At 43.3% G+C, this 22,532-nt stretch overlaps 3 protein-coding genes across 4 annotated transcripts; all 3 read right to left on the reverse strand.

Moving 5' to 3' along the window:
- Positions 1 to 5,668: 5,668 nt before the first annotated feature.
- On the reverse strand, positions 5,669 to 7,376 carry LOC111256394 (F-box/FBD/LRR-repeat protein At1g13570-like). Its single transcript, XM_022824322.1, has 3 exons — positions 6,585 to 7,376; positions 6,049 to 6,204; positions 5,669 to 5,953 (listed from the first exon to the last, which is right to left on the reverse strand). The coding sequence occupies exons 1-3, from the start codon at positions 7,374 to 7,376 to the stop codon at positions 5,669 to 5,671; spliced, it is 1,233 nt and encodes a 410-aa protein (XP_022680057.1).
- A 5,859-nt stretch (positions 7,377 to 13,235) lies between these two features.
- Positions 13,236 to 16,160, reverse strand: LOC101758609 (F-box/FBD/LRR-repeat protein At1g13570). Its single transcript, XM_022824323.1, has 4 exons — positions 15,360 to 16,160; positions 14,493 to 14,645; positions 14,283 to 14,385; positions 13,236 to 13,255 (listed from the first exon to the last, which is right to left on the reverse strand). Exons 1-4 carry the CDS (start codon positions 16,158 to 16,160, stop codon positions 13,236 to 13,238), a joined length of 1,077 nt encoding a protein of 358 aa, XP_022680058.1.
- Positions 16,161 to 18,587: 2,427 nt separating this feature from the next.
- LOC101759019 lies at positions 18,588 to 21,698 on the reverse strand. Of its 2 annotated transcripts, none has more exons than XM_022824606.1 (4): positions 20,783 to 21,698; positions 19,941 to 20,093; positions 19,755 to 19,841; positions 18,588 to 18,998 (listed from the first exon to the last, which is right to left on the reverse strand). In XM_022824606.1, the coding sequence occupies exons 1-4, from the start codon at positions 20,804 to 20,806 to the stop codon at positions 18,954 to 18,956; spliced, it is 309 nt and encodes a 102-aa protein (XP_022680341.1). In that variant the 5' UTR covers positions 20,807 to 21,698; the 3' UTR covers positions 18,588 to 18,953. The 2 variants fall into 2 exon arrangements, with proteins under 2 accessions (XP_022680341.1, XP_022680340.1); XM_022824605.1 differs by having other exon boundaries at positions 19,562 to 19,841.
- Positions 21,699 to 22,532: the final 834 nt, after the last annotated feature.

Genomic DNA, 22,532 nt, shown 5'->3' on the forward strand with positions numbered 1-22,532 from the left:
GCCAAATTTACAATTGACAATGAACACCAGGTTCCCAATGCAACACCGGGGGGAAATCAATCATTGCCCCCTCCCCCTCCCCAGTACAATTCAACCCCACCCCATTAACTCTGCTGGGAAATCTAGCCCCATTATCCCCACCCCATTTGGGGCAAACCCCCAACCCCATGGGGAGTTTTGCCATCTTGGATATCTAATAAGGAATTCTCTCATAAGAAAATGACAAGAAATCAATGAGCATGTAGTATTACTTAGGAAGCCATGCAAAAAAGAGTAAATATAGACAACTTGTTACCTCTCAACCTTCATAGTTGCTTTCCCAATCTATGTACCCAATTGACTCTTGTATTTGCTTGCCAAGAATATGTTGTCTATTGCCTTATTTGAGCATGTGGCCACTAAGGAACTCATCTATGCAAGGTTTCAAGCCAAAGAAGAATATTATAAATTTGATCTTTTCCCTTTATTTTGTGATCATCAATAATCACCCCTTGTTGCCTTCAAGCCCGCCGTCAATCGGACCCAACCTGTTGTAAGCATGTAGGTCCACCCCGCCACCAAATGCACTAGGGTTGGGGAGAGAAGAGGGGTGCGGGAGATATGTCGCTTCGAATGAGAAGAGTGTGTCATGGACCTAGATTACTCTGACATTGACCTAAAAGTAGTCATGGATGGAACTATTTGGTAGTGATAAGCGTCGCATAAAAGGTTGATAATGTCTCATATAAGGAAGGGAAAGTTTTTCCATGTCACAGAAGGAACTATGCCAGTTATGGATTTTTCTAGGGATGTAAGCGAGCACAGACTCACCTGCTAGCCTGCAACGTCTGCCCTGCAAAAATGAATTTGCGACAATGCACATGCATTTTTATGTGGGCTCAAGTAGTCACCGCCTGCAAAGCCCTGCGGGCTTAGCGATCAAGCCTGCAACACCCGCACAAAGCTTGCAGGTCCGCACAACACCTTAGTTGTGCATGCATCCACATTAGCGCCGTAGTAGTGCCGCTGCCATCAATCCATCCCACTTTTCTATCGATTGATCTCTGGTGCATGCATGCTGGTCCTGCCTCTCTTCTTCCTTCTATAGTGGCCACCATGTCACTATCGCACAGTCCTTCAACAAGCGCATGATGTCTTGCCTCTCTGCTTTCCCACCACCATTTCCCGCGAGTGCTCTCCTCATCATCCGCGGTCCGCTCCACTTTTCACAAGGTTGAGTTTTCTACTTGTGGGATTCCTGCAGGTGTCTTCAACCTTGGATTCCATGTTGCATTAAAGCTCAGGAGTTGAACGCGTGCAGGCTCCAGCAGGCCGCATGCTTCTTATTTTCCCCCTGCAAAGCCTAGCAGGATATTGCCGTAGTTGGAAACAAGTATCGATAGGCTCTGCAGGAACAAGTAAACTATCTAGCGGCTGATGTGAATGCCTGCGGAAGGTCCACAGGTAGGACCACTTGCATCCTTAGATTTTTCTCATTAAGCAATGCCTATAATTGAAAATCTTGCTGACCATGCACTTATATAGGTCATTTATGTATAGAACATAGCAATACATCTATTGTCATCATGTTGCATGTTCAATACCCTCTCATGTGGGTTTCATCTTAAACTACCCTGACTTGCTTGGGACTAAAAGACATTCTTTGTTGTTGTTGCTGCATGTCCATTATCCTCCAGAAATAGAAGGTGAAGAAAATAAATAGTAGCACCTTCCTAGCTATGCTAATTTTATTATAATAACTCAATCATTTAGTCCAATGGTACCTGTAGAACAAGTAAATGGTTATGCAAAAAGTTGCAAGACAAAAGACATATAAAACAGAGTGTGAATCATCACCGCATATGCCTTGACTAAAGCACTAAGTAATTCATAATAAAAAAAGGCTTGTTTGGTTTGAAGAGTATTGAAGGGGATTGGAGGGGTTTGGGAGAGATTAAATCCCCTACAAGTCAAAATCCCTCTCAATCTCCTCCAATCCTCAATCTCCTCGGGGAAGCGATTAACCGAACAAGGCCTAATTAGGAATTATCAATGTATATTCTGAATTCACTAAGTGATTCATTCATTCATTGAAGTATGAAAGTCAAAATATCATTTTTCTTATGGTGGAAGAAGATGTAAATCACTACCAAAGAAAAGATGATTCAGAGTTATAGAGTACTAGTAGTTGGAAATGCAACTCAGCAGATATTGAGATGTACAAAGTGCAGAGGCACCCTACGTGACTAAATACATAATGGTTTTTACATCTAACTCCCCCTCTCAACAAACTCTTTTTGAGATCTACAACATGCGATCTCATGTATGAAGCAACTCCAATGTGCTTGGTAAGTTCATGCTTCACGGGATCTTGAGAAATACTAATCATAGCAGTGCTGTCAGAGCTAGGACAGAGGGGTTGGTGTAGTAACTGGCACAGAGAAATCCTCAAGTAGCCCACCGCTCAACCTCAACACTCAAAAGGAAAATGCTACCAACTTCTTGGTCTTCCATGCAATCAAGGAGGAGCCAAGCAACCACAATAAGTAGAGAGAGAGAGAGATCAAAGAGATCACTAGCTTAAGGATATCATAGTACACTTGAACCTTGAGAGAGCAAGAGGGAGGAAAGAAAAGGCCATGAGAGAAGGTTCCATGAAGGTATAACATAACACAAATGCAGTAAGGATAGTGGACCTAAGTTGGAGAAGAGAGAAACCAACCTAGGATGTGAATTGGGTGAGAAATGTCAGGATGGGTGATCCCAAGATATACAAGTCTCTTGACAAGGTGACGATAGCGTGTTTACCAACAGTGTGGTGATAAGTGAGAGCAGAACAAGAAAGGGTATCCTAAATGTACTGGTCCTATGAAAGGTACGCACCATAAGAAATGGAAGAGACCTCAATATCAAGGGGGTAAGGGGACCCAAGTCATACATCAAGAACTTATCATGAAGATGTTTTTTTCCAAAAAGTCAAAGAATTGAGAATCATCACCGTACCCATGATAGAGAAGAAGTGATTGACCACTAGGAGAGGTGTTAACAAAGAGAGAACATGATTGTGGTCACAAGGCTTATCATTCTCTTCTTTGTATAGGAAAACCTTGAGGAGAAAGGCCAAAAGAGAGGGGATCATGAAAACGCCGGATGTTAGGAGTTGAAGTGGAAATGAAATTCTTGGGTGAGGAAAGGGTTGTATCAGGTATGGTGTGCCTGGGGCATGATTGAACCGAGATACCTAATATAAACTTATAAGGTTGAACTAGTAATAGACAAAATTAGGAGAGCTGAGGTTAAGCACCAGCTATATCGAAGCCTAGTGCCAAGAAAAGCCCTTGATGAAAAGTGAAGAAATTGGCATCAAGCTTTGCTCTCAACCCAAGATGAGGTGGAGCCTACCGTGACACACGGGGGGACTCTCATCAGGATATTAGGCATACTCACACCAACATAGGTTGCAAACCGAAAGGGATAACCTATTTTATAGATATCCTAACCTAATGTGAGGATTGGACTTATAACAAGACCTTTTTTTGTGGACATGCCAAGGATCTTGCTTCAAGACACAAAGGGAATGTTACATCCGACAAACAATGCCATCAACTATCTTGGAGGCAGATGCGTATAAACCTGCTCCTGCAACTCGCCATTAGTTAAGGTGGTTTTAACCTCAAGTTGAGAGATGTACCACTATTGAATGAGGCAACAATAATTAGAAGAGTTGAAATAGTGGCCATGTGAGCAAAATGAGCAAAGGTTTGCTATCATGACCTTTCTCATACTAGAAACCACACACTATAAGACGAGCCTTGTGGTGCTTGAGAGAGCCATCAAGGAAAATCTTGACCTTTTAGACCCACTTGAAGGTAATGGGAGTGATGTGAGGGTGGAAGGGGGACAGGATCACAAGTGCAACTATGCTCCAAACTCGAAATCTCCTTAGCCATTGCACGCTACCACCCTTAGCAAATGCCTCCTGATAGGTCGTGGGCTCAACCAGGGCAGCAACGCTGAAGCCATAATGCATAGGAGGATCGAGGGTGGAAGCCATAATGCATAGGAGGATCGAGGGTGCTACAATCAGAGAGATCATACCAAGAAGAAGAGTTCTGAGTATTAGGTCCAAGGAGGGACGAAAAGGAGCCAAGTGGTGAAACATGCGGCTAATGATGAATATACTCATAAATGACCTCCCAATGAGAAATTCAAGAGGTGTAGAAACAACTGGATGTGGAGGAGAGGGTGAGGAAGGTAAGGGAGAGATAATAGCTGCTCGAAGGGTCGATGACAGCTAGCTAGTAACTAAAGACTATGGCAGATCAATGGAAACCCTAAAACTCTGTTAACATGTTAGGAATGCAAGACAAATATATTGCTATGTACAAAGTGCAACAAGCACCCCCCTCTAGTGACTAAATAATTATATGTAAAAAATACAATATGACTAAATAATAATATGTAAAAAATACAATACAAAGGACCAACATAATTCTGAAGAATTAGTGAGAAACACAAAGGCATAATATGATCTAGCATCTCAACTTAGTACTAGACAAAGGAAAACAAACCAATATGTCACTTTGCATTAAAGCAAGATTATTAATTCTTTTTTAAGTAACTTCCCATATTCCTCGTAAGCATAAAGACTACGACCAGTTTCACTAATGTAAACAAAAACAATACATATGTACGGTGATTTTGATATATACTGCAACGTCCCCCCTCCCCCTCCAAAAAAGTATTTGCTATATAGCAGCTTTTTTTTTCCACTCCCCCTTTTCTCTCTCTATTTATCTGCACACATCATCTCAAATTGCCCTCCTACTTGGTTGCATTGAACCTGTGCCAAATAAACCAACAAAGATGTGCAAGCTAGAGTTCTTTCAATCTAGCATGACAACTAGTCATAATGATGACCAACTAGTCAGACCACTATAGTTACATCTATATATCCTAACTGTGGGAGTTTGCAGCCCCTCCTATCATCAAATGCCCATCCCAGATCCAAATGGTTATCCCCCACCTATTGTCATCTGCCATGGCTCCCCATCCCTGTCCTTGCCTGCCTACCACTCCACATCAACAATGTCACCAAATCAGGCAATGGTGCTATGCAGCTCTAATACCTATGAGAATGGTCATTCCATTTAGTTAGACATTTAGGTCCAAAGGGCTAATCGCCTGGCTGGCTATGGGATAGTAGAGTTGACATATGGTCTTGGCCACCTATTTTTTTTGCCAACAACAACAATATAAAAGCACTTTCATACAAAAAGCGGATGTAAGGGCATAATGGACCACTCACTTTTGGACAAAAAAAGGGGGAAATAGGAAATAGATGGGAATATGTGGAAAATGAAAAAAAAACAATTTGGTGTACTAATTTTGGATTCTGAGTGGCATTCCTCTAACTGCCATGTCCCAAAGAAAACAATTCCAAGTGACCCTAACAAGCAATTTGCATTCTTTCAATTGCAGCATTTTAAAGTAGAACAGACCATATATACACATAAGGTATACCCAGGAGCTTGCAAAAAGTGAATCTATCAGGTATTCATACATGGTATATGAACATTTGTATCTATCCGTACTTATATATGCAGATCCTTAAAGAAAAAATTCGAGCGGCCATCATACCCATAGGAAATACAATATATGAACATTTGCTAATTGAAGTAAAGATAATTTACCTTTGCAAAAAGACTTGGGCATGAGGTGAAGCTCTTCTATTGGTATTTAACTCGCTTAGTATATTTTCATTAGACCTTGAGAATTCATCATCAAGAATAATAGACATTGTTCGAAGCGATGTTGCTTTAGATAAGACCAGTTTTATAAAGCACATCTCATTTGACAAACAGGAAATGTCATTTATCGTCACAACCTGAAGGCTGCCACACATCCCATTTGTCCATTGTGTATTCTGGAATTCTGTGTTTGCTTCAGTTTCCTGCTCTTGATCCCCATTAATCTTGAAAGAAGAAAACCGAGAAGGTCAATCAAAGGAGACAACATGACAACTTCCAAACAAGAAGAATGTGATCATCTTTAAGTCAGCATTCATACCGTTATTTCCAGTTCTTCAAGGCTAGGAGCATTCCTTAGCAAGCAGAAGGTTGCTAAAATGGAATACAATCCACAAAAGTGGGTGCAAAGAAACAAGCTCCTTAGATTGAAAAATTTGTATGGAAGTGTTTCCAGTAAAGTGTCATCACCCATTTTCTAAAAAAAAGAAAGTAAAGGGTCATCATCGAAGTGCTGAAAAACAAAAACTATTAACAACATGAAACTTGATGCATATGTAAACTACTTTGCAAATCCTGTTTGCTTCAAATTGTAGCTACCAAAAAGTATAGTGTGGAACTACAATGTTTGTATGTATATTTACTGCTACATTGCAAACCATATAAACAGTTCGATTAATCGTCTAAACATTAAACGGAGGGTGTCTGGCCGTCTAGCGTTTCAGATAACATTGACGATAGTCGACAGATCTACAAATTCTACTCCATTGCGCTTAATATAATGCAGTTCCATCAGTTTTGTACCATGATTTATCACAATTAACAGCTAATAGGGAGATGAGATATAGTAAAATGTACCGGTAGGTAGAATGTTGTGAGAGTGAGCTTCCTAGCATGAGCAACTCCGGCAAGGAATTCTCCCAAATCACCCTCGTACATATAGGTGTCCAAATCAATGGTAGCGTTGTCGAGACGCGGCAGCCCCCCAAATTGCCAGCCATAAACAACCACCGAAATGATTGTCAGGCTACGGAGATTGGGCGCCTCAATCACGCAACCCGCCAGCTCGTTGTTAAGGATATATGCATCAGATAGCATGAGAGCATCAAGCAAGGGCGACCCACGGACGATAGCCTCCAAGTCCTCGATCTCTGATAAATGGGCATCCACGAGCTCGAGGTCCTTGAGCAACGGGAAGCCGGCGAATCCCACGGGGCTGGTTGGGATGTCGCACCTGTGCAACTTGAGGGTCACGAGATGGCTAAAAGAGTAGATCGAGGAGCGGATGCTCAAGAGGCAGTCGTTGCTTCGGAGGTCCATGGACTGGACGTCCCGGAGGGACAAATCAACCAGCCAGTCGTCGACGCGGCACGCGGATTGCGAGTTGATGCGGATCGAGAAGTCCGGGATGCGGCCGGCGTAGCAGCTGAGGACGCTGTCGACAATCGACGGAGGCGTGCCGATGCCGTCGCGGAGGGAGAGGGAGAGCGTGGGGAGCGACTCCCAGCGGTGCCGCCAGGCGCGGCTGAGCGCGGAGGTGCGGACGACGTCGCGGAGGTCGAGCCGGGTTAGGATGCTGCCGTCGACCACGGCGTCAGGGAGGGACGACAGCGCGTCCGCCGGCGGCGGCGGCGGCGCGGGGGGCTCCATGCGCCCCAAAACTCTCTCTCTCTCTCTCTCTCTCTCTCTCTCTCTCTCTCTCTCGCCTAGAGAAACTGAAACGGCAGTCCACTGTCTTCGTGGTTTAGGGCAGTGTCAGATGAGGTGACGACTCTGCTCACGCAATCGTCGGCCGGTTGCCTTCTGTTACACGCCTCTTCAAAGTTCAAACGCCGGGGCAGGGGGGAAATGGTAGTGAAAGCCCAGACCCGGCCCAATGCCCCAAAAAACATGAGCCTAGGCCTGGCTTGAAGCCCATGCGTGCAAGACAACAGTTGGCAGATTCAGTTTTACCAGAATGAACATCTCAACTCTGAAAGATACAAACAGTAGACAAATGGCATTTTGAAGACAAAATTCGACAACAACATATCAGTGACATGATTTAATTGAGAGCATCATGTATGAAACTCAAATTTTCGATTTTCATAGTGGATGAAGTTTGTAGTTCGGTAGCAAGAAAAAGATTATCAGAGTGACAAAGGGGTAGTAATAATGAAAAACCTACAATGCAAAGGATCGACATGATCACATGACCTTTAGAGCTAGTTACAAACACAAAGTGATATGATCTTGCATAGCAACTTAGCATACAAAGAAAAACAGTCTGGTATGTCTCCATTCCTCCAAACAGAATCAGCAAGGTTTTAAATATTTTAAAAATAATCTACTCTTCCTTGTCCTCATAAGCATCAAGACTATGACCAATTGACCACTGGTATAAGCAAAAGCATTACATACAGAGATTTTGTCATAGACCGCACAAAGCCCTTGCAATTTTGCAATATACCAGTTAATTTTATTTTCCACCACTTCCCTTTCTTTTTCCTATTTATAAAGATCCCACTTCTCAATTGCCTTCCTCGGTTGCACCTGTGCCAAATAAACCAACAAAGCCAACCAAGCTGGTGTTCTTGCACTCCTAATTAGTAGGACAACTGGTCATGATGATGACTAGCTAGTAAGACCACTAATTGCAATTCCAAACAGGTACAATGAAGCGATCAGGGAACCAATTTTCCACATCTCCAAAAATGAATAGAAAATGCTGACTGAACCTAGTATTCCCCCACTGAATCTGCATAATGAAAACAGATTGTTCAGTTCATCCCTTGAAGCAGATGAACTAAATATACAGAGCGCCACTACATATCTGCTAACTGGCCGCCATATATAGTAGCAACACCTAAAGGTTAGCAGAAGCATATGCATGAACATACATGAAACATGGCACTACAGATAACAGTTAGCAAACTCAGTGCATGTTACAGAACAAAGGTGACAATCTGAGTTCCAGAGTAGTAGTATGTAAAACATAAAATACAGAGGATCGAGACTTGGATCTGAAGAGAAAGTTACAAACCAAAAAACATAATATGAGCTAGCATATCAACTTAGTCGACATGGGAAAACACAGATATGTCGCTAGTCCTTAAAACAAGATCATGGTTTTAAAATTTAACAAAGAGCCTACCTTTCCCGTTCCTCATTAGCATCAAGACCATGAGTTATATATGACCAGTTGACCACTAGTGTACACAAAAGAAATGCATACGACGATTTTTTTATATATACTGCACAAAACACTTAGAGCTTTGCTAGATACTAGTTCATTTTATTACCCACCACTTCCCTTCTTTTTGTTTCCCTGTTTATCCATAATTCCATATCCATACACCTCCAATTACTCTCCTGCTTTGTTCCACCAAACCGGTGCCAAATAAAACTACAAAGCTTATTAGCAAGCTAGAATTCTTGCACTCCTAATTATTAAGATAACTAGTTATGATGATGCCCTGCACTCCTAATTATTATGATAACTAGTTATGATGATGCCCAACTAGAAAGGCAGCTATTGCAATTATTCTGCTCATGCCCCCTCCTCTCCCTCACCTAGTTATGATGATGCCCTGCACTCCTAATTATTATGATAATATGAGGTATGCCCAGGAGCTTGTAAAAGATGATTCTATCAGGTAGTCATGTAGATCCTCAAAAAGAATTCACAATATGAAAATTTGCTAATTGGAGTCAAGATAATGTACCTTTGATAAAGACTTGGGCATGGGATGAAGTTCTTCGATATGTATTTAGCTCACTCAGCTCAGTGCAGTTCCAATAGACTTCGATCTTCTGTCACTAAGAGTAATAGACATTGTGCGGAGAGCTGTTGCTTTAGATAATACATTCTATAAAGCACATCTTCATTTGGCAAACAGCCAATGGCATTCATCTTCACAACCTGAAGGCTGGCACACATCCCAATGGTCCATTGTGCATTCTGGTCTTCTGCATTCACTTCAGCTACCTGCTCTCGATTCTCATTGATCTTGGAAATATAACAAAAAATGTTAATGAAAAATGATAACATGATAAGCTCCAAACAACAAGAATATGATAATTTCAAGTCAGCATTCATACCGTTATTGTGAGTTTTTCAAGGTTGGGAGCATTCCTTAGCAAGCAAAATGTTGATAAAACGACATGCATTTCACGGAAGTGGGTTTTGAGAGATAAGCTCCTTAAATTGACAAAGGTGCATTGAAGAGTTGCCAACAAATTCCACTCGAATAACTGAAAAACAAAAGGAATTGTTAAGCATGTGAAACTCGATACACATGCAAAAATAGAGAATTATTTCATGACTCGTATTATTTGCTTTTCATGGAAGGTTGCTCTCGAATGATGATAAAATCAAAGCGAAACTTTTAACTGTTGGTATTGACTAGGGGTGTTTGGATACGAGGTGTTAAACTTTAACAGTGTCACATCGGATGTTCGGATGCTAATTAGGAGAACTAAACATGAGCTAATTATAAAACTAATTGCAGAACCCTGTGCTAATTTGCGAGACGAATCTATTAAACCTAATTAATCCATCATTAGCAAATGGTTACTGTAGCACCACATTATCAAATCATGAACTAATTAGGTTTAATAGATTCGTCTCGCGAATTACACTCCATCTGTGCATTTAGTTTTGTAATTAACCTATGTTTAATACTTCTAATTAGCATCCAAACATCTGATGTGACAGGTGTTAAATTTTAACACCTTATTGCCAAACAGCCCTTAAGTCCTCTTGTTTTCTATCAAAGTTATCCACTCCTACAGAACTAGAAGGTTACAAATGTCAGAAGAAACACTACCCCGATGCCTTGGAATCATTAAGATCAATTCAAGACAAAACACAAAGCGTGCAACGGTCACAGCATTCAATTGCCATATGTATAAGCATCACTTTGCTCAGCACACAAATTGCAATAGAAATTAAGCATTTGAAAAACTACAAATAAGTGCATAAATAAGCCATTCCCCTATAAGTTTTCATCCCACTCTACATGATTCTTGCACCTAAAAGCGAAAACACCTTATGGGGGTGTCAAACACGTATGCTATCCAGATTTACACATTCTACTATATATATGTTGCTTGATGTAATAATGCAGTTCAGCTATTTTCTTATTTTCTACGTTTATTGATCACAGTTAACAACTAGAGAGATAACATTCCAAAACAACTAGGGAGATAAGGTATAAATAAGAAAGATCAAATATAATGTACCGGAGCGTAGCCTGTAGAGAGAGTGAGCTTCCTAACATGAGAAACCCCCGCAAGGAATCCTCCCAAATCATAGTCCACATGGATGACCCAAACGAAGGTTACATGGTCGAGTCGCGGCAGCTCCCCAGTTTGCCAGGCATTAAGACCCATCGCATTGATCGCTAGGGTACGGAGATTATTGGACGCCTCAATCACACAAGTGCCGCCAGGGATTTCCGCACCATATAGCTTCTGGGCATCAAGCAACGGTGATCCACGAATTATAGCCTCCGATAGGATCGCCCCGTCCACCGGGAACATGACTGAGATTAGGTTTAGCTTCTTGAGCGCCGGGCAGCCGGCCAATCCAACTTGGAGCGGTGGGATGTAGAACCCCCACAGCTCGAGGAACACGAGCTGGCTGCAGGAGAAGATGGAAGAGTGGAGGCGGATGTAGCAGCTGCTCCGGAGTACCATGGACTCGACGCCGCGGCGAGAGTTTGCGATCAGCCATCGTCGACGCGGCGTGCAGATCGGTGGTCGAAGTAAAAGGAGAAGCGCGAGATCCGGCCGGTGAAGCGGGCGAGGACGCTGTCGACCGCCGCCGGGGGCGTGCCGGGGCGATCGATAAAGGAAAGGGACAGAACGGGGAGCGACTCCCAGCGGCGGTGCCAGGCGCGGGAGAGCGCGGAGGTGCGGACGGCGTCGAGGATGTCGAGGCGGGTGAGGATGTTGTCAAGCAGGTGCGGCGGGAGGAGGGAGATCGGCGGATCGGCCGCCGGCGTGGCCTGGTGGTTCAAGGGCAAGGGCTCCATGAACCCTAAACCTGTCAACTGTGTCTACTGAGACAGAGAGCGAGTTCCGCGGCGATTTTAACGAGGACGGAAACGGAGATCACCCACTTTTCGTCCGCGGTCTCTCCACTGGGTGAGCCTAGTTGGGCCGTGTTTTGGAGAGGGCGAAATTAGGCTTGCGATAATTTTACATTCCTCCTATACTCCTTTTTGAGATATTGCTAACCCCGCACACCGCGAGGTGTATTCCTCCTATACTCCTTTTTCACGATTGTTTAGTCGACGTTCATCTTCCATTCTTCCTATCCAGTACTAGTTAGTGGCATAGATTGACTTCTCGTGGAGTTTTCTCAATTACACCCTTGGAGGGTGACTTCAAGAGATGTAAGCTCAGCCATGGCGATGGAGGCGAGGACAGGTGGCGAGGCAGTGAGGGCGTCGCTGGAGGTGCGAGGTGAAAGATTGGCTGTCAGGCGGGGTTTGCAGTGACGAAGTGCAAAAATAGAATAGCTAGCACACAGGCGGTGCATGGGAGTTAGATAGCGGAGACACCACCAGTGATGGGCGGAATTAGGCGGGAAATGGCGTCGAGAGGAAGAAGATGAATGCGTCATGCATGTGTCGTGGAGGGTTGGATGCACATCGGATGGATATAATTGATCGATTAAAAGAAAGGCAAAATCCAATTGCCCAGATTTTGGAATTTTTCATAACTTTAGTATTTACTCCAAATTTCAATTGCAACTATTTATGAGAACACCATCGGTTTCTGTAGGCGAGGACGACCCTGTGTGGTGCCATTCCGTGGGGCGAGGGCGACCGTGCGGTGGCGCCCGTTTTGTGGAGGATTTTGAGGTTCTCTTTGGAGCGCTGGCCGATACGAATGCTACAGGAGACGAAGCGCCGACGAAGGTTTCTTGTGGCCATCATATGCTTCGATCAAATTGTGGTTCCTGCAGTTCTCCTTGTATTACATTTGCATTCGTACCGAGATCGTATGAGGTTAGGAGTGAAATTTTGGATTAAAATTTTAAATTTGGTTTCAACTTATAGAAGAACTCGTGACAACCCTCAGTTCAAAAACACTGCTAATATCTCCCTAACAAGGATGATTGCAAAATGTCCTACTTAACGATTAAGAAACGGTAATGCGCTCGCATGCGGACCACCCGACAGGCCGACAAAAACATTCTGGAGCTCAACTAAGCAGGATAATCTACCTGGCCTACTCAGGCCAAGTATGTACTAGTACTACTCCACATGCAGAAAACTGTCTGCAATGTCGTACAAGACATGAGCGTTACAACCCTTAGCAAACTACCGATAGAACGTCAATTTCTTTCTGAGACAAAAGACTACGACAGTTCCTTGGATAAGCCATTTTCTGCGCCTTTCCTATCTGACACTCTGACCTCAAGAAGCTACTTCAGAGTTCAGACAAAAGAAGGGAGCGCCGTCTCATGCAAGTGAACCGATTTCGCACATTCTAGAAATGCACAGAAGATGCCGCCATCTAATAATATCCTGCAGCACCTGCATGAGAAAAGCAAACTGTTTACAATTCATCACACCAACGTGAAGCAGAACAAATGCATAGAGCACCACTGCGTTTCTGCATACTCTAGCAGCAACTCTTAAAAACTCAGCAAAAGCATATGCATAGTTCTAACTGCTTAGCAACCATCGGATGATTCTGTTTAGTACCAAGCACTGAATGTGATTCCCTTTCTACGGGCTACCTCGATGAATTGTTTTATCCACCGTACCTAAAATGGATAAAAACATACAGAACTAAAGCACACAAAATGTTCCTTTGCCATTCCAACGTTGTTCCTATTCCTGACAACATTATTTGAATCTATGACCATGATGATCCAACCCACCCCAGTATGAAGTATGAACAGTCAATAACCTAATCTAATATGAAAGAGAGTAAATGGTGAGCATTTAAAAGAAGGCTTTGAAAAGGGTTTACGTCTGAGTTCAGCCTCCCTATGTTGAATGTCTTTCTGAATTTACCCCAAGACAAGGATTCTATCAAAGCATAGTGGAAAGGAATAATCAAAAACTCAACCTGTCTAGTGCAGATGAAAAACAAAACAGATGTGACCACTTCGGCAAGAATATTCCATTGCAGCCATAGCTGCCTGACTACATAGCAGGTCCCATTCTTCATGAGGCACAGAAAACTTCAGTACAATGTGACAGCTAAAGCCTTATATTTCTCACTTCCGTGAATAGGTAATAGACAAAAGTATATAATGTGAAAATATGCCACAAACTTTCAGAAAATGAAATATGAGATGCACATAAATGAATTAGCATCAAACAAAACACAAAAGATGGAATTTTGCAAACTAAATTCAAGTTTATAATTTCTTACCTTGAAACAGAACCTGAGCTTGAGCTGAAGTGCTTTTATATGTTACCAACTCATGCAGCGGATCCACATGAGACACTGAGCAATCATCATCATGACTAATGGATAATGTGTGAAGAAGCCTAGCTTTAGAGAGAATGAGCTTCATAAAAGACATTTCATTTGGAAGCCAATTGATACCAGTCATCTTCAGAATCTGAAGATTGGCACACATGCCATCAGCCCACTGTGCATTTAGAAACTCCCCATTTGCCTCAACTTTCTGCTCTTTGCCATAATAAATCTTCACAAATGAATGTACAAAAACGAAGTAAGTTAAAAGCAGCAAGATGACCATCAAAGTTCAAACAATGTAGGCAGGAATATCTGAAAGGCAACATTCAAAATTACCCGTATTTTAAGCTTTTCAAGATTTGGAACACTCCTTAGGAAGCAAATCACTAACAAAATGGGGGGCAGTTCACAGAAGTGCATGAACAGTTTCAAGCTCTTCAAGTTGTTGAAGGTGCATGGAAGTGTCTCCAATATCTTAATCCCATTTACCTGAAAAATGGAAAGAACAAAAAAATAATATCAGAATATTGAAGCTGGATGAGAATCTAGGATCATGGATAAGTGTTCCGGTAATTTTCCAGAATGGGGCACAAGCTCATATATACGATCAAACACGGTTCCTCTTCGGAAGCAACCTTTCACATTATTTAATCTTTGAAGGGGACCACATTTTACTACACCTGAACAACAAGATGACTTTGAGCCACAGCTCAAATGTGCAAACAAGGAGGCAAGCCTATGTTGTCCAAAGACCCGCTGCAATTTAACAACCATAAATTTAGGTTTAAGTAGTGAATCAGAAGGGACTAAAATGGAGTAGCCCAAAAGCCCTAAATTAGACTATAATTGAAAGAACAGTGATGCCAACCAATAAAATATGGATGTTTTTTGGTTTTAATAATAACAGTGGAACACCGTTTCCAATTTCTAGAAACGGAGGATAAACCTCAAGTATACACAAATGTAATACGACTAACGCAAACGACATAATTAGGCTTTAGGCACTAACTTGCAAACATGCTCATATGACTCCTCAGTGTCCTCACTACTGTCCCATCATCCTTTCCCATTGCCAGATCTAAGCATTTTAGTTAACTTCTATTTCAATCCAGCCAAACAAGATACTCGAAGAGATAAAATGAACATTTGGGAAGAGCAGCATATTACTGGTGCATAAAACGTGCAGAGACTAAGCTTCCTAACTTGAACAAGCCCAGCAAGGAACTTGGCGAAATCTCGGCCACCAACATACTCCCACAAATCAATGACAGCAGAGTGCAGGCATGGCAACTCTGCAAAATTCCAGCCATAATCGATATTTGAGCAAATTGTTATGTGCCGCAGATTGTGCGCCTGGATCTCCCATTCTATGAAGTCGTCCCCGCCGATACAGACTTCACTTAGTATCAGCTTCTCGAGCAATGGGGATGTCTCGATGATCTCCTCCAGTTGATACTCCCCTTTCTGCTGTAACTTCACATTGGCAAGGCTTAGCACTTTAAGGTCCGGAAACCCCTCGAAGTCCTGGGGTAGCAGCGGTATGTCGCAGGCGAAGAGGTCGATGGAGATGAGGCGGCGCCAGGAGAAGATGGTGGAATGTAGGGAAAAGAACTTGTAGGGGTACGGAGGACTGAGCTCGAGATCCTCGACGCCGCCGCGGTGGGAGAGGATGAGGAGCCAGTCGTCTAGGCGGCGGGCGGAGAGCTCGTCGAGGGAGGCGTGGAAGCGTCGGACACGGCCGGAGCAGCGGGGGAGGACGCAATCGACGGTCCAGAGCGGCTGCTCGCCGAAGGGGGTGGAGATGTCGAGGGAGGGGAGCGACTCCCAGCGGCGCCGCCAGGCGCGGCAGAGCGCGGAGGTGCGGACGGCGTCGCGGAGGTCAAGGCGGGTGAGGATCTCGTCGAGTACCTCCGGAGGCAGAGAGAGCAAGGCGTCGGACGCCGGCGCCGGCGTGGCCGTGGCACCAGGAATCCGGCGCTTCTTGCGAGGGCGACGCGGCGCCATTTCGTCAGCGATCGTGCGGTGCCGCCGTTTTCGGTGGGGAGGATTTGATGGAGATCGGTTCCGGGAGGTTTCCCTTTCTCTGTGCGAAGCGGGGGGTTATGGCGGGAGAAAATGGCGCCAAATGAAAGTATACCCTCAGCCGATGCGAGGATATACACTCGCGCTCGGAGCTGACGTTCCGTGGCTTACATGTGGGGTCCACGCCTGCTTCACTATGGTCTTACGTTGGAGGAACTGCCTCCCTCTTGAAATGGGAGAAAAACAGAAGCTGAAAACCCAAGTCGAAAGAAAGAATTGAAGTACTGCATCAATAAAATAAAAATACACTTTGGTTTAGCGTGGATTTTAGTGCCATCAGGATCATTTAGGGTTTGTTTAGCAGGGCTGCGGCTGTGGTTGAAATGGCTCCGATTGTGTCTCCTCTAGTGGAGCAGCTTCTCTGCTGAAGCTAAAGCTGTTCTGAAAAGTACTTGGCAAAACGGCTTCTCCCGTAATTTTATAAATGGATATGGGAGGTTAGATGTCCAATGTACCATGGTTATGTTTTAACTAGTGAATTGCATGCTTGAATTAGTTATAAATTGGGTTCATTTGAAATTCTAGAAAATAAATGAAAAGGGATTATTATACACACAACTTTTAGTCACAGCACATTTTTTATTAAAATAAAAGAGATTAATATTGAATTATACAATAATCAAATTTCCCTTCTTTATTTCTTTTTTCACGCATCTTTTTCTCGTTCTTGTCCAGTGCCTTTTTTTTCTTTCTTATCTTTTCTATCCGGCTGCTCTTGCTTTCCTTCTTATCCACTGGCCCCTGCTTCCTTATCCGCTAGCTGCTAGAATAAGAGCACCACCACGGCACCACGCACTCCCTCGCAACATCTCTCCAAGCTCCGGCTAGCAGTGCTACTTTCTTCCCGCGCTGCTCTAGCCGCGCCTCATGACGCCCCCTCGTCTCCCTGCTCGGTCCACGCGGTCCCATCCCCTGCGGCCTGCCGCATCTCCGCTGGCGCTTGACGTCTCTCACCGCCATGGACGCGCGGTCACCTTCCTCGTCGACATGGGCTGTCGCTGCTCTTCCCTAGCATGAGTTGTCGACGAGCATCGCCGGGGCAGGGTATTTTCTCTGAGCACCACGGCAGGTGAGGGTGAAGCCGCGGGGAGCCACTTTTCTCAGCTCCCTGTGCGCAGTTCATTTCGATGGCTGGCTTCAGTACAGCTTCACCCCCGAAGCCGTTTTAGCATGATCCGTTTGGTAGGGCTTCGGATGAAACCGGTGGAGAAGCAACTCCGAAGGCCAACCAAAGGGGCCTTGATCTAAGCCAATCGTACATTCATACTCATACTGTAGGACTCACCAAACTTTCATTTGACTCATGGATAGTTCATAGTTGGATACTCACCTCTGAATGCGCATCGGATGACTATAATTGATCAATTAAAAGAAAGGTAAAATCCAATTGCCCATATTTTAGAATTTTCTAACTTTAGTATTTATTCCAAATTTCAGTTGTAACTATTTATGAGAACACCATGTGTTGGCGACCAAAATTGATAGATTTGGGTGAACCAATTTCTAAATTAGTCAGACAGGTTTAGTCAGACAAGTTTGGGTAAAATACTCAAAATGTAAATTAGACTTCACCATTGTGTAGCACTCATCAAGACAATCAAAATGAATATGCACAACGTCCGATTCGGAGTTTGGATGAGGGAGTTATGACTTCAGAAAGTTCTGCACCTGAGAAAACCGATCGGACCGGTTTGCTATGGTGATCCAACCGATTTGGTCTGTGTAAACCGAGTTAGGAGTATGAGAAATACATTCATTTAACTCTTTTTATTTCAAATAATATATTATTACATATAGATATTACTAGAAAGAGTTTTACAATAGAAACTATATCGATATCTTAATGCACTTATATTTCATATTACTACCTCAAATCTACCATGTTAAAAGTCCATTTTACCATCTCAACTATTGTGTTGTGTGTATGTATCGGTATTCTGAAAAAAATCATGATAATTCGCTTGTTCAATAACATTGTTAGCATGCTTGCATTATTTAGTGTGTATGATGACTTGTAAAAGTGTATTTGTTAAATTCGTGACAATATGGTGCCATAAAATTTGTTTCTTGGAGTATTCTTCTTATCAGCAACCCAAGCAGCTAATTGTTGCTTCCTATGTGCACTTTCAGCAAGGATAACCTTATCAACTGCAAGCCTAACCTGCAGAGTGTTGTGTAGTATGTACTAAATTAAAATGCATACAACTGATTTAACCTTCAACTCGTTGCATAAATGGTAAAAACTACCTTCTCTGGCAAGTCAACTAAAGGGAATGGACGAGAGATAAAATCAGATAAGATAATGATTTCAAAAGACTCATCATATTCAGGTTCCTGATCACCAAAGCCTCCTTCCCTATATGACCCCTTTTCTAGGCTACAATGATGAACGCACTCTCATACAGCCCATGCACGGTTCAACTGATCCCGCCTCTCAGTTTAGCTACAGGATAACCATATTTTGCCAACTCAGGTCAGGTATGCTCGAGTATACATTACTTGCAAAAGGCAGTCTGGAATTGCATACAAAACATAAGCATCAACAAATTATCAAACTACCAATGGCACGTCAATCTTTTTTAAGAACGTAACACAAACTACAAAGAGCCATTGGACGGGCCATTAGTTACATCTTACTTATGTGACACCACCAAAACAATAAAACGAAGGGAGTATTGTATCATTCAAATGGAACAATTTTGCACATCAAATCCACTAATGCACAGAAGATGCCACTGATCTAATAATATCCCGCTGAACCTGCATGGACAAAACACTAATGTTAATCCATTGCAGCAGCATAAATCAGATTAAACAGTATACAAAACAACATTGAAATTCTGCATGCTGACTATCATCTAGCAGCAACTTCAAAAACGTTAGCAGAAGGGTATGCATAGTTCTTACTGCATAGATAATCGTTCTTTTTTTTTCTCGAACTAGCAGGAGAACTGCCTATCATATAGCAAGTAGCAACAAAAGGTAAGAATTTTAAAACAAGAAAGGAAAAAAGGAAAGAAAAAAAAAGATTTGCTGGCCTATTTTGTTTTCTATTTGCTCATTAGCTAACTTTTTCCAAATAAGCCGACATGTCAAAACAGCATGCATGTCCCATTTATCATGAAGAGGGGTGGATTCGACACAAAGGGATCATTTCCATGGTTTCAACAGTTCAGGGTTGAAATTTAAACTCCCGTGAAAAATAAACTTTACCCTAATATAATGTGAAATACGCCAAACAAAATATGATGTTCACAGAAATCTTTAGGTTCAAAGAAAACACATCAAATTTGTATTTGCCACCTAATATCAAGTTTCTTTACCTTGAAACAAAACCTGGGCTTGAGCTAAAGCTCTTCTGCATTTTAGTAACTCATTTAGTGGATCCTTATGAGATACTGAGCATTTATCATCATGACTAACAGCTAATGAATGCAGAAACCTTGCTTTAGAGAGAATGAGCTCCATAAAAGACAGTGCATTTGGAAGCCAATCAATACCAGTCAACTGCACAACCTGAAGTTTGGCACACATTCTATCAGTCCACTGTGCATTTAGAAACTCCTCATTTGCCTCAATTTTCTGCTCTTCACCCCAACATATCTTCACAAACAAATGGTAAAAGGGCATTTAGTTGGAAGCAGCAATACAAACTTTAAACATTGTAAACACCAACAATGGGAAGGAAACATTCAACCTTACCAGTATTTTAAGTTTTTCAAGGTTGGGGGTGTTCCTTAGTAAGCAGAACATGAACAAAATGGGAGGCAGTTCACTAAAATGCATTAACAATTTCAAGATCTCTAAGTTGCCAAAGGTGCATGGAAGTGTCTCCAGTATGCTCACTCCATTTACCTGAAAAATAGAGGGGGGAAGAGATAGTATCAGGAGTTTGAAACTGAATGTGAAACAAGAAACATGGATGTGTTTTTCAGTTATCTATGACCAAGGTGGCACAAGCCTACAAAAATAGGGCATGCAATTGAACATGTCTCCTTTATTAAAGTAATGCTTTAGATTATATATTCTATTATGTTTATAATTTTTGAAATATAAGATGACTTCTGACCACAAACAACTAGTGGAAACAAAGGGAAAAACCCTGACTACAAAGAAGCACAGAGAATTTATAAGTTTTCTAAAAGCTCACCAGAGTTTAGAACTAAAAATAGCAATCCTAGTGGCAAAGCAGAATAGAGCCAAATGCACTATCCTAAATGTCCCATATATATTGGAACATAGCTGAAAGAAATAGTATGTCTTTCAGAAAATGTTAAATATCCGGAAATGCCCACAGAAGAATGCATTTCTACAGCCCAAGGAAACCTACTAGCATGAGCAACACGATTAGACACTAATTCCACTGCAGACATGCTACGACTGCTGGCCTATGCTATCCACTTGCACGATGCAAGGCATTTTAGTTAGCTATCCATTTCTAGTTTCTTCGACTTTTAGGAGAAATTAACCATCCATTTCAGTCCCACCAACAAAAGTAGTGATTAGGAAGAGGTAGAATGAACATTGGGAACAGCATTACGTACCGGTGCATAAAACGTGCTGAGCATAAGCTTCCTAACATGAACAAGCCCAGAGAGAAACTTTGCAAAATCTCGGTCACCATACTCCCACAATTCAATGACAGCGGAATGCAGGCATGGCAGATCCACAAGATTCCAACCACAATCGTAAGGCGAACAAATCGTTAGGTGCCATAAATTGGGCGCCCGAATTTCCCATTCTATGAAGCAGTCCCCACCGATGAAGACTTCGGAAAGAATCAGCCTCTCGAGCAACGGGGATGTTCAATGATCTCCTTCAGTTGGTACCCCCCATTCTGCTGCAACTTCACATTGGAAAGGCTTAGGACCTTCAGGTCTGGAAAGCCCTCGAAGCCCGGGGGAAGCGGTGGGATGTGACAGGTGAAGAGGTCGAGGGAGACGGAGGCGGCGCCATGAGAAGACGGAGGAGTGAAGGGGAAAGAACTTGTTGTCGTTCCGATGGATGTTGAGGTCCTCGACGCCGCCGCGGCGGGAGAAGACGAGGAGCCAGTCGTCTAAGCGGCGGGCGGAGAGCTCGTCGAGGAAGGTGTGGAAGCGGCGGACGCGGCCGGAGCAGCGGGGTAGGACGCAGTCGACGGTCCACAGCGCCTGCTGGTCGTACGGGATGTTGATGTCGAGAGAGGGGAGAGACTCCCAGCGGCGGCGCCAGGCACGGCAGAGCGCGGAGGTGCGGACGGCGTCGCGGAGGTCGAGGCGAGAGAGGATCTCGTCGAGTACCTCCGGGGGCAGAGAGAGCAGGGCATCGGACGCCACCGCCGGCGCCGTGGCATCAGGAATCCGGCGCTTCTTGCGAGGTCGGTGTGGGAGTGGCGCCATTTCGAGGGCGACCGTGCGGTGCCCGGGCGCCGCCGTTCGGTGGGGAGGATTTGGTGGAGATCTCAGATCGGTTTCGGCCTCACGGGGGGTTTTCCTCTCTACGGAGTGCGGAGTACGGGGCTGTGGCGGGAGAAAATGGCGCCAAATTGAAGTATATCGGCGCGGAAACCCTCGCGCTTGGAGCTCGGTCCGTCGCTTACATGTGGGGCTCACTCCTGCTGGGCCCGGATGTCAGCGTCAACATCACTATGGCCTTACGTTAGGGGAACAGAAGCAGAAAACCCAAATCGAAAGAGAGAATTGAAGCACTACATTAATAAATTAAAATACACTTTGATTTAGCTGGATTTTGTGTCATCAGGATCACTATTACGGGTGAAAATGGTGATGGAAATTCCTGGCCGACTGAGCTTCGTTTCCGAAAAAATAATTTCATTTCCAACTGTTTCCGATTCTACCCAAACATAAAATTTGGTATTTCTAATCGCTTTTCACCTCTACACTACATTTCTCGCATAATAGTTGATTTAGAAAATATGGTAAATTCCCGATCGACCCAGTTTCGTTTTCCGATAATGTGATTACGTTTTCGATTGTTTTGGATTGTTTTCATCTAGGCCAATTGCCCAATCATACTGTAACTAGGACATCGCCACTTCATAATTTTAGGCTTTTAGCTCATGAGCATTGGGGTTCTGCTGGAGTTTCTACTCCAATAATACTGACAATGGTATTAGCCTATCAGGGCTCCTCCAATAATCACTGGAGATGCTCTAAGATCGGCTAACTACACTTAAGTAGGCAAAAACGGCAGGCCTCACCAAACTGTCCTCATAAGCTAGACTCATGGATAGTTGGATACACACCTCCAAATAATTGACGATATCAATTGTCCAGTTTGTAATTTGTGCATCTT

The sequence above is a fragment of the Setaria italica genome, chromosome II (genome assembly GCF_000263155.2).
Source record: "Setaria italica strain Yugu1 chromosome II, Setaria_italica_v2.0, whole genome shotgun sequence".
Lineage (NCBI taxonomy): Eukaryota > Viridiplantae > Streptophyta > Magnoliopsida > Poales > Poaceae > Setaria > Setaria italica.

Excerpts from the sequence above, each read along its gene's own strand:
- LOC111256394 (XM_022824322.1), bottom strand. The coding sequence starts at position 7,376 with ATGGAGCCCCCCGCGCCGCCGCCGCCGCCGGCGGACGCGCTGTCGTCC. Across the intron at positions 6,205-6,584 it reads TCACAACATTCTACCTACCG|AAAATGGGTGATGACACTTT; the intron begins GTACATTTTACT and ends TCTTTTTTTTAG. Across the intron at positions 5,954-6,048 it reads TTGAAGAACTGGAAATAACG|ATTAATGGGGATCAAGAGCA; the intron begins GTATGAATGCTG and ends TCTTCTTTCAAG.
- LOC101758609 (XM_022824323.1), bottom strand. The coding sequence starts at position 16,160 with ATGGCGCCGCGTCGCCCTCGCAAGAAGCGCCGGATTCCTGGTGCCACG. Across the intron at positions 14,646-15,359 it reads TCCTTGCTGGGCTTGTTCAA|GTAAATGGGATTAAGATATT; the intron begins GTTAGGAAGCTT and ends TCCATTTTTCAG. Across the intron at positions 14,386-14,492 it reads TTGAAAAGCTTAAAATACGG|ATTTATTATGGCAAAGAGCA; the intron begins GTAATTTTGAAT and ends TCATTTGTGAAG.
- LOC101759019 (XM_022824605.1), bottom strand. The coding sequence starts at position 20,806 with ATGCTCAGCACGTTTTATGCACCG. Across the intron at positions 19,842-19,940 it reads TTGAAAAACTTAAAATACTG|ATATGTTGGGGTGAAGAGCA; the intron begins GTAAGGTTGAAT and ends TTGTTTGTGAAG. Across the intron at positions 18,999-19,561 it reads AGCCCAGGTTTTGTTTCAAG|GTTCAGCGGGATATTATTAG; the intron begins GTAAAGAAACTT and ends TTGTCCATGCAG.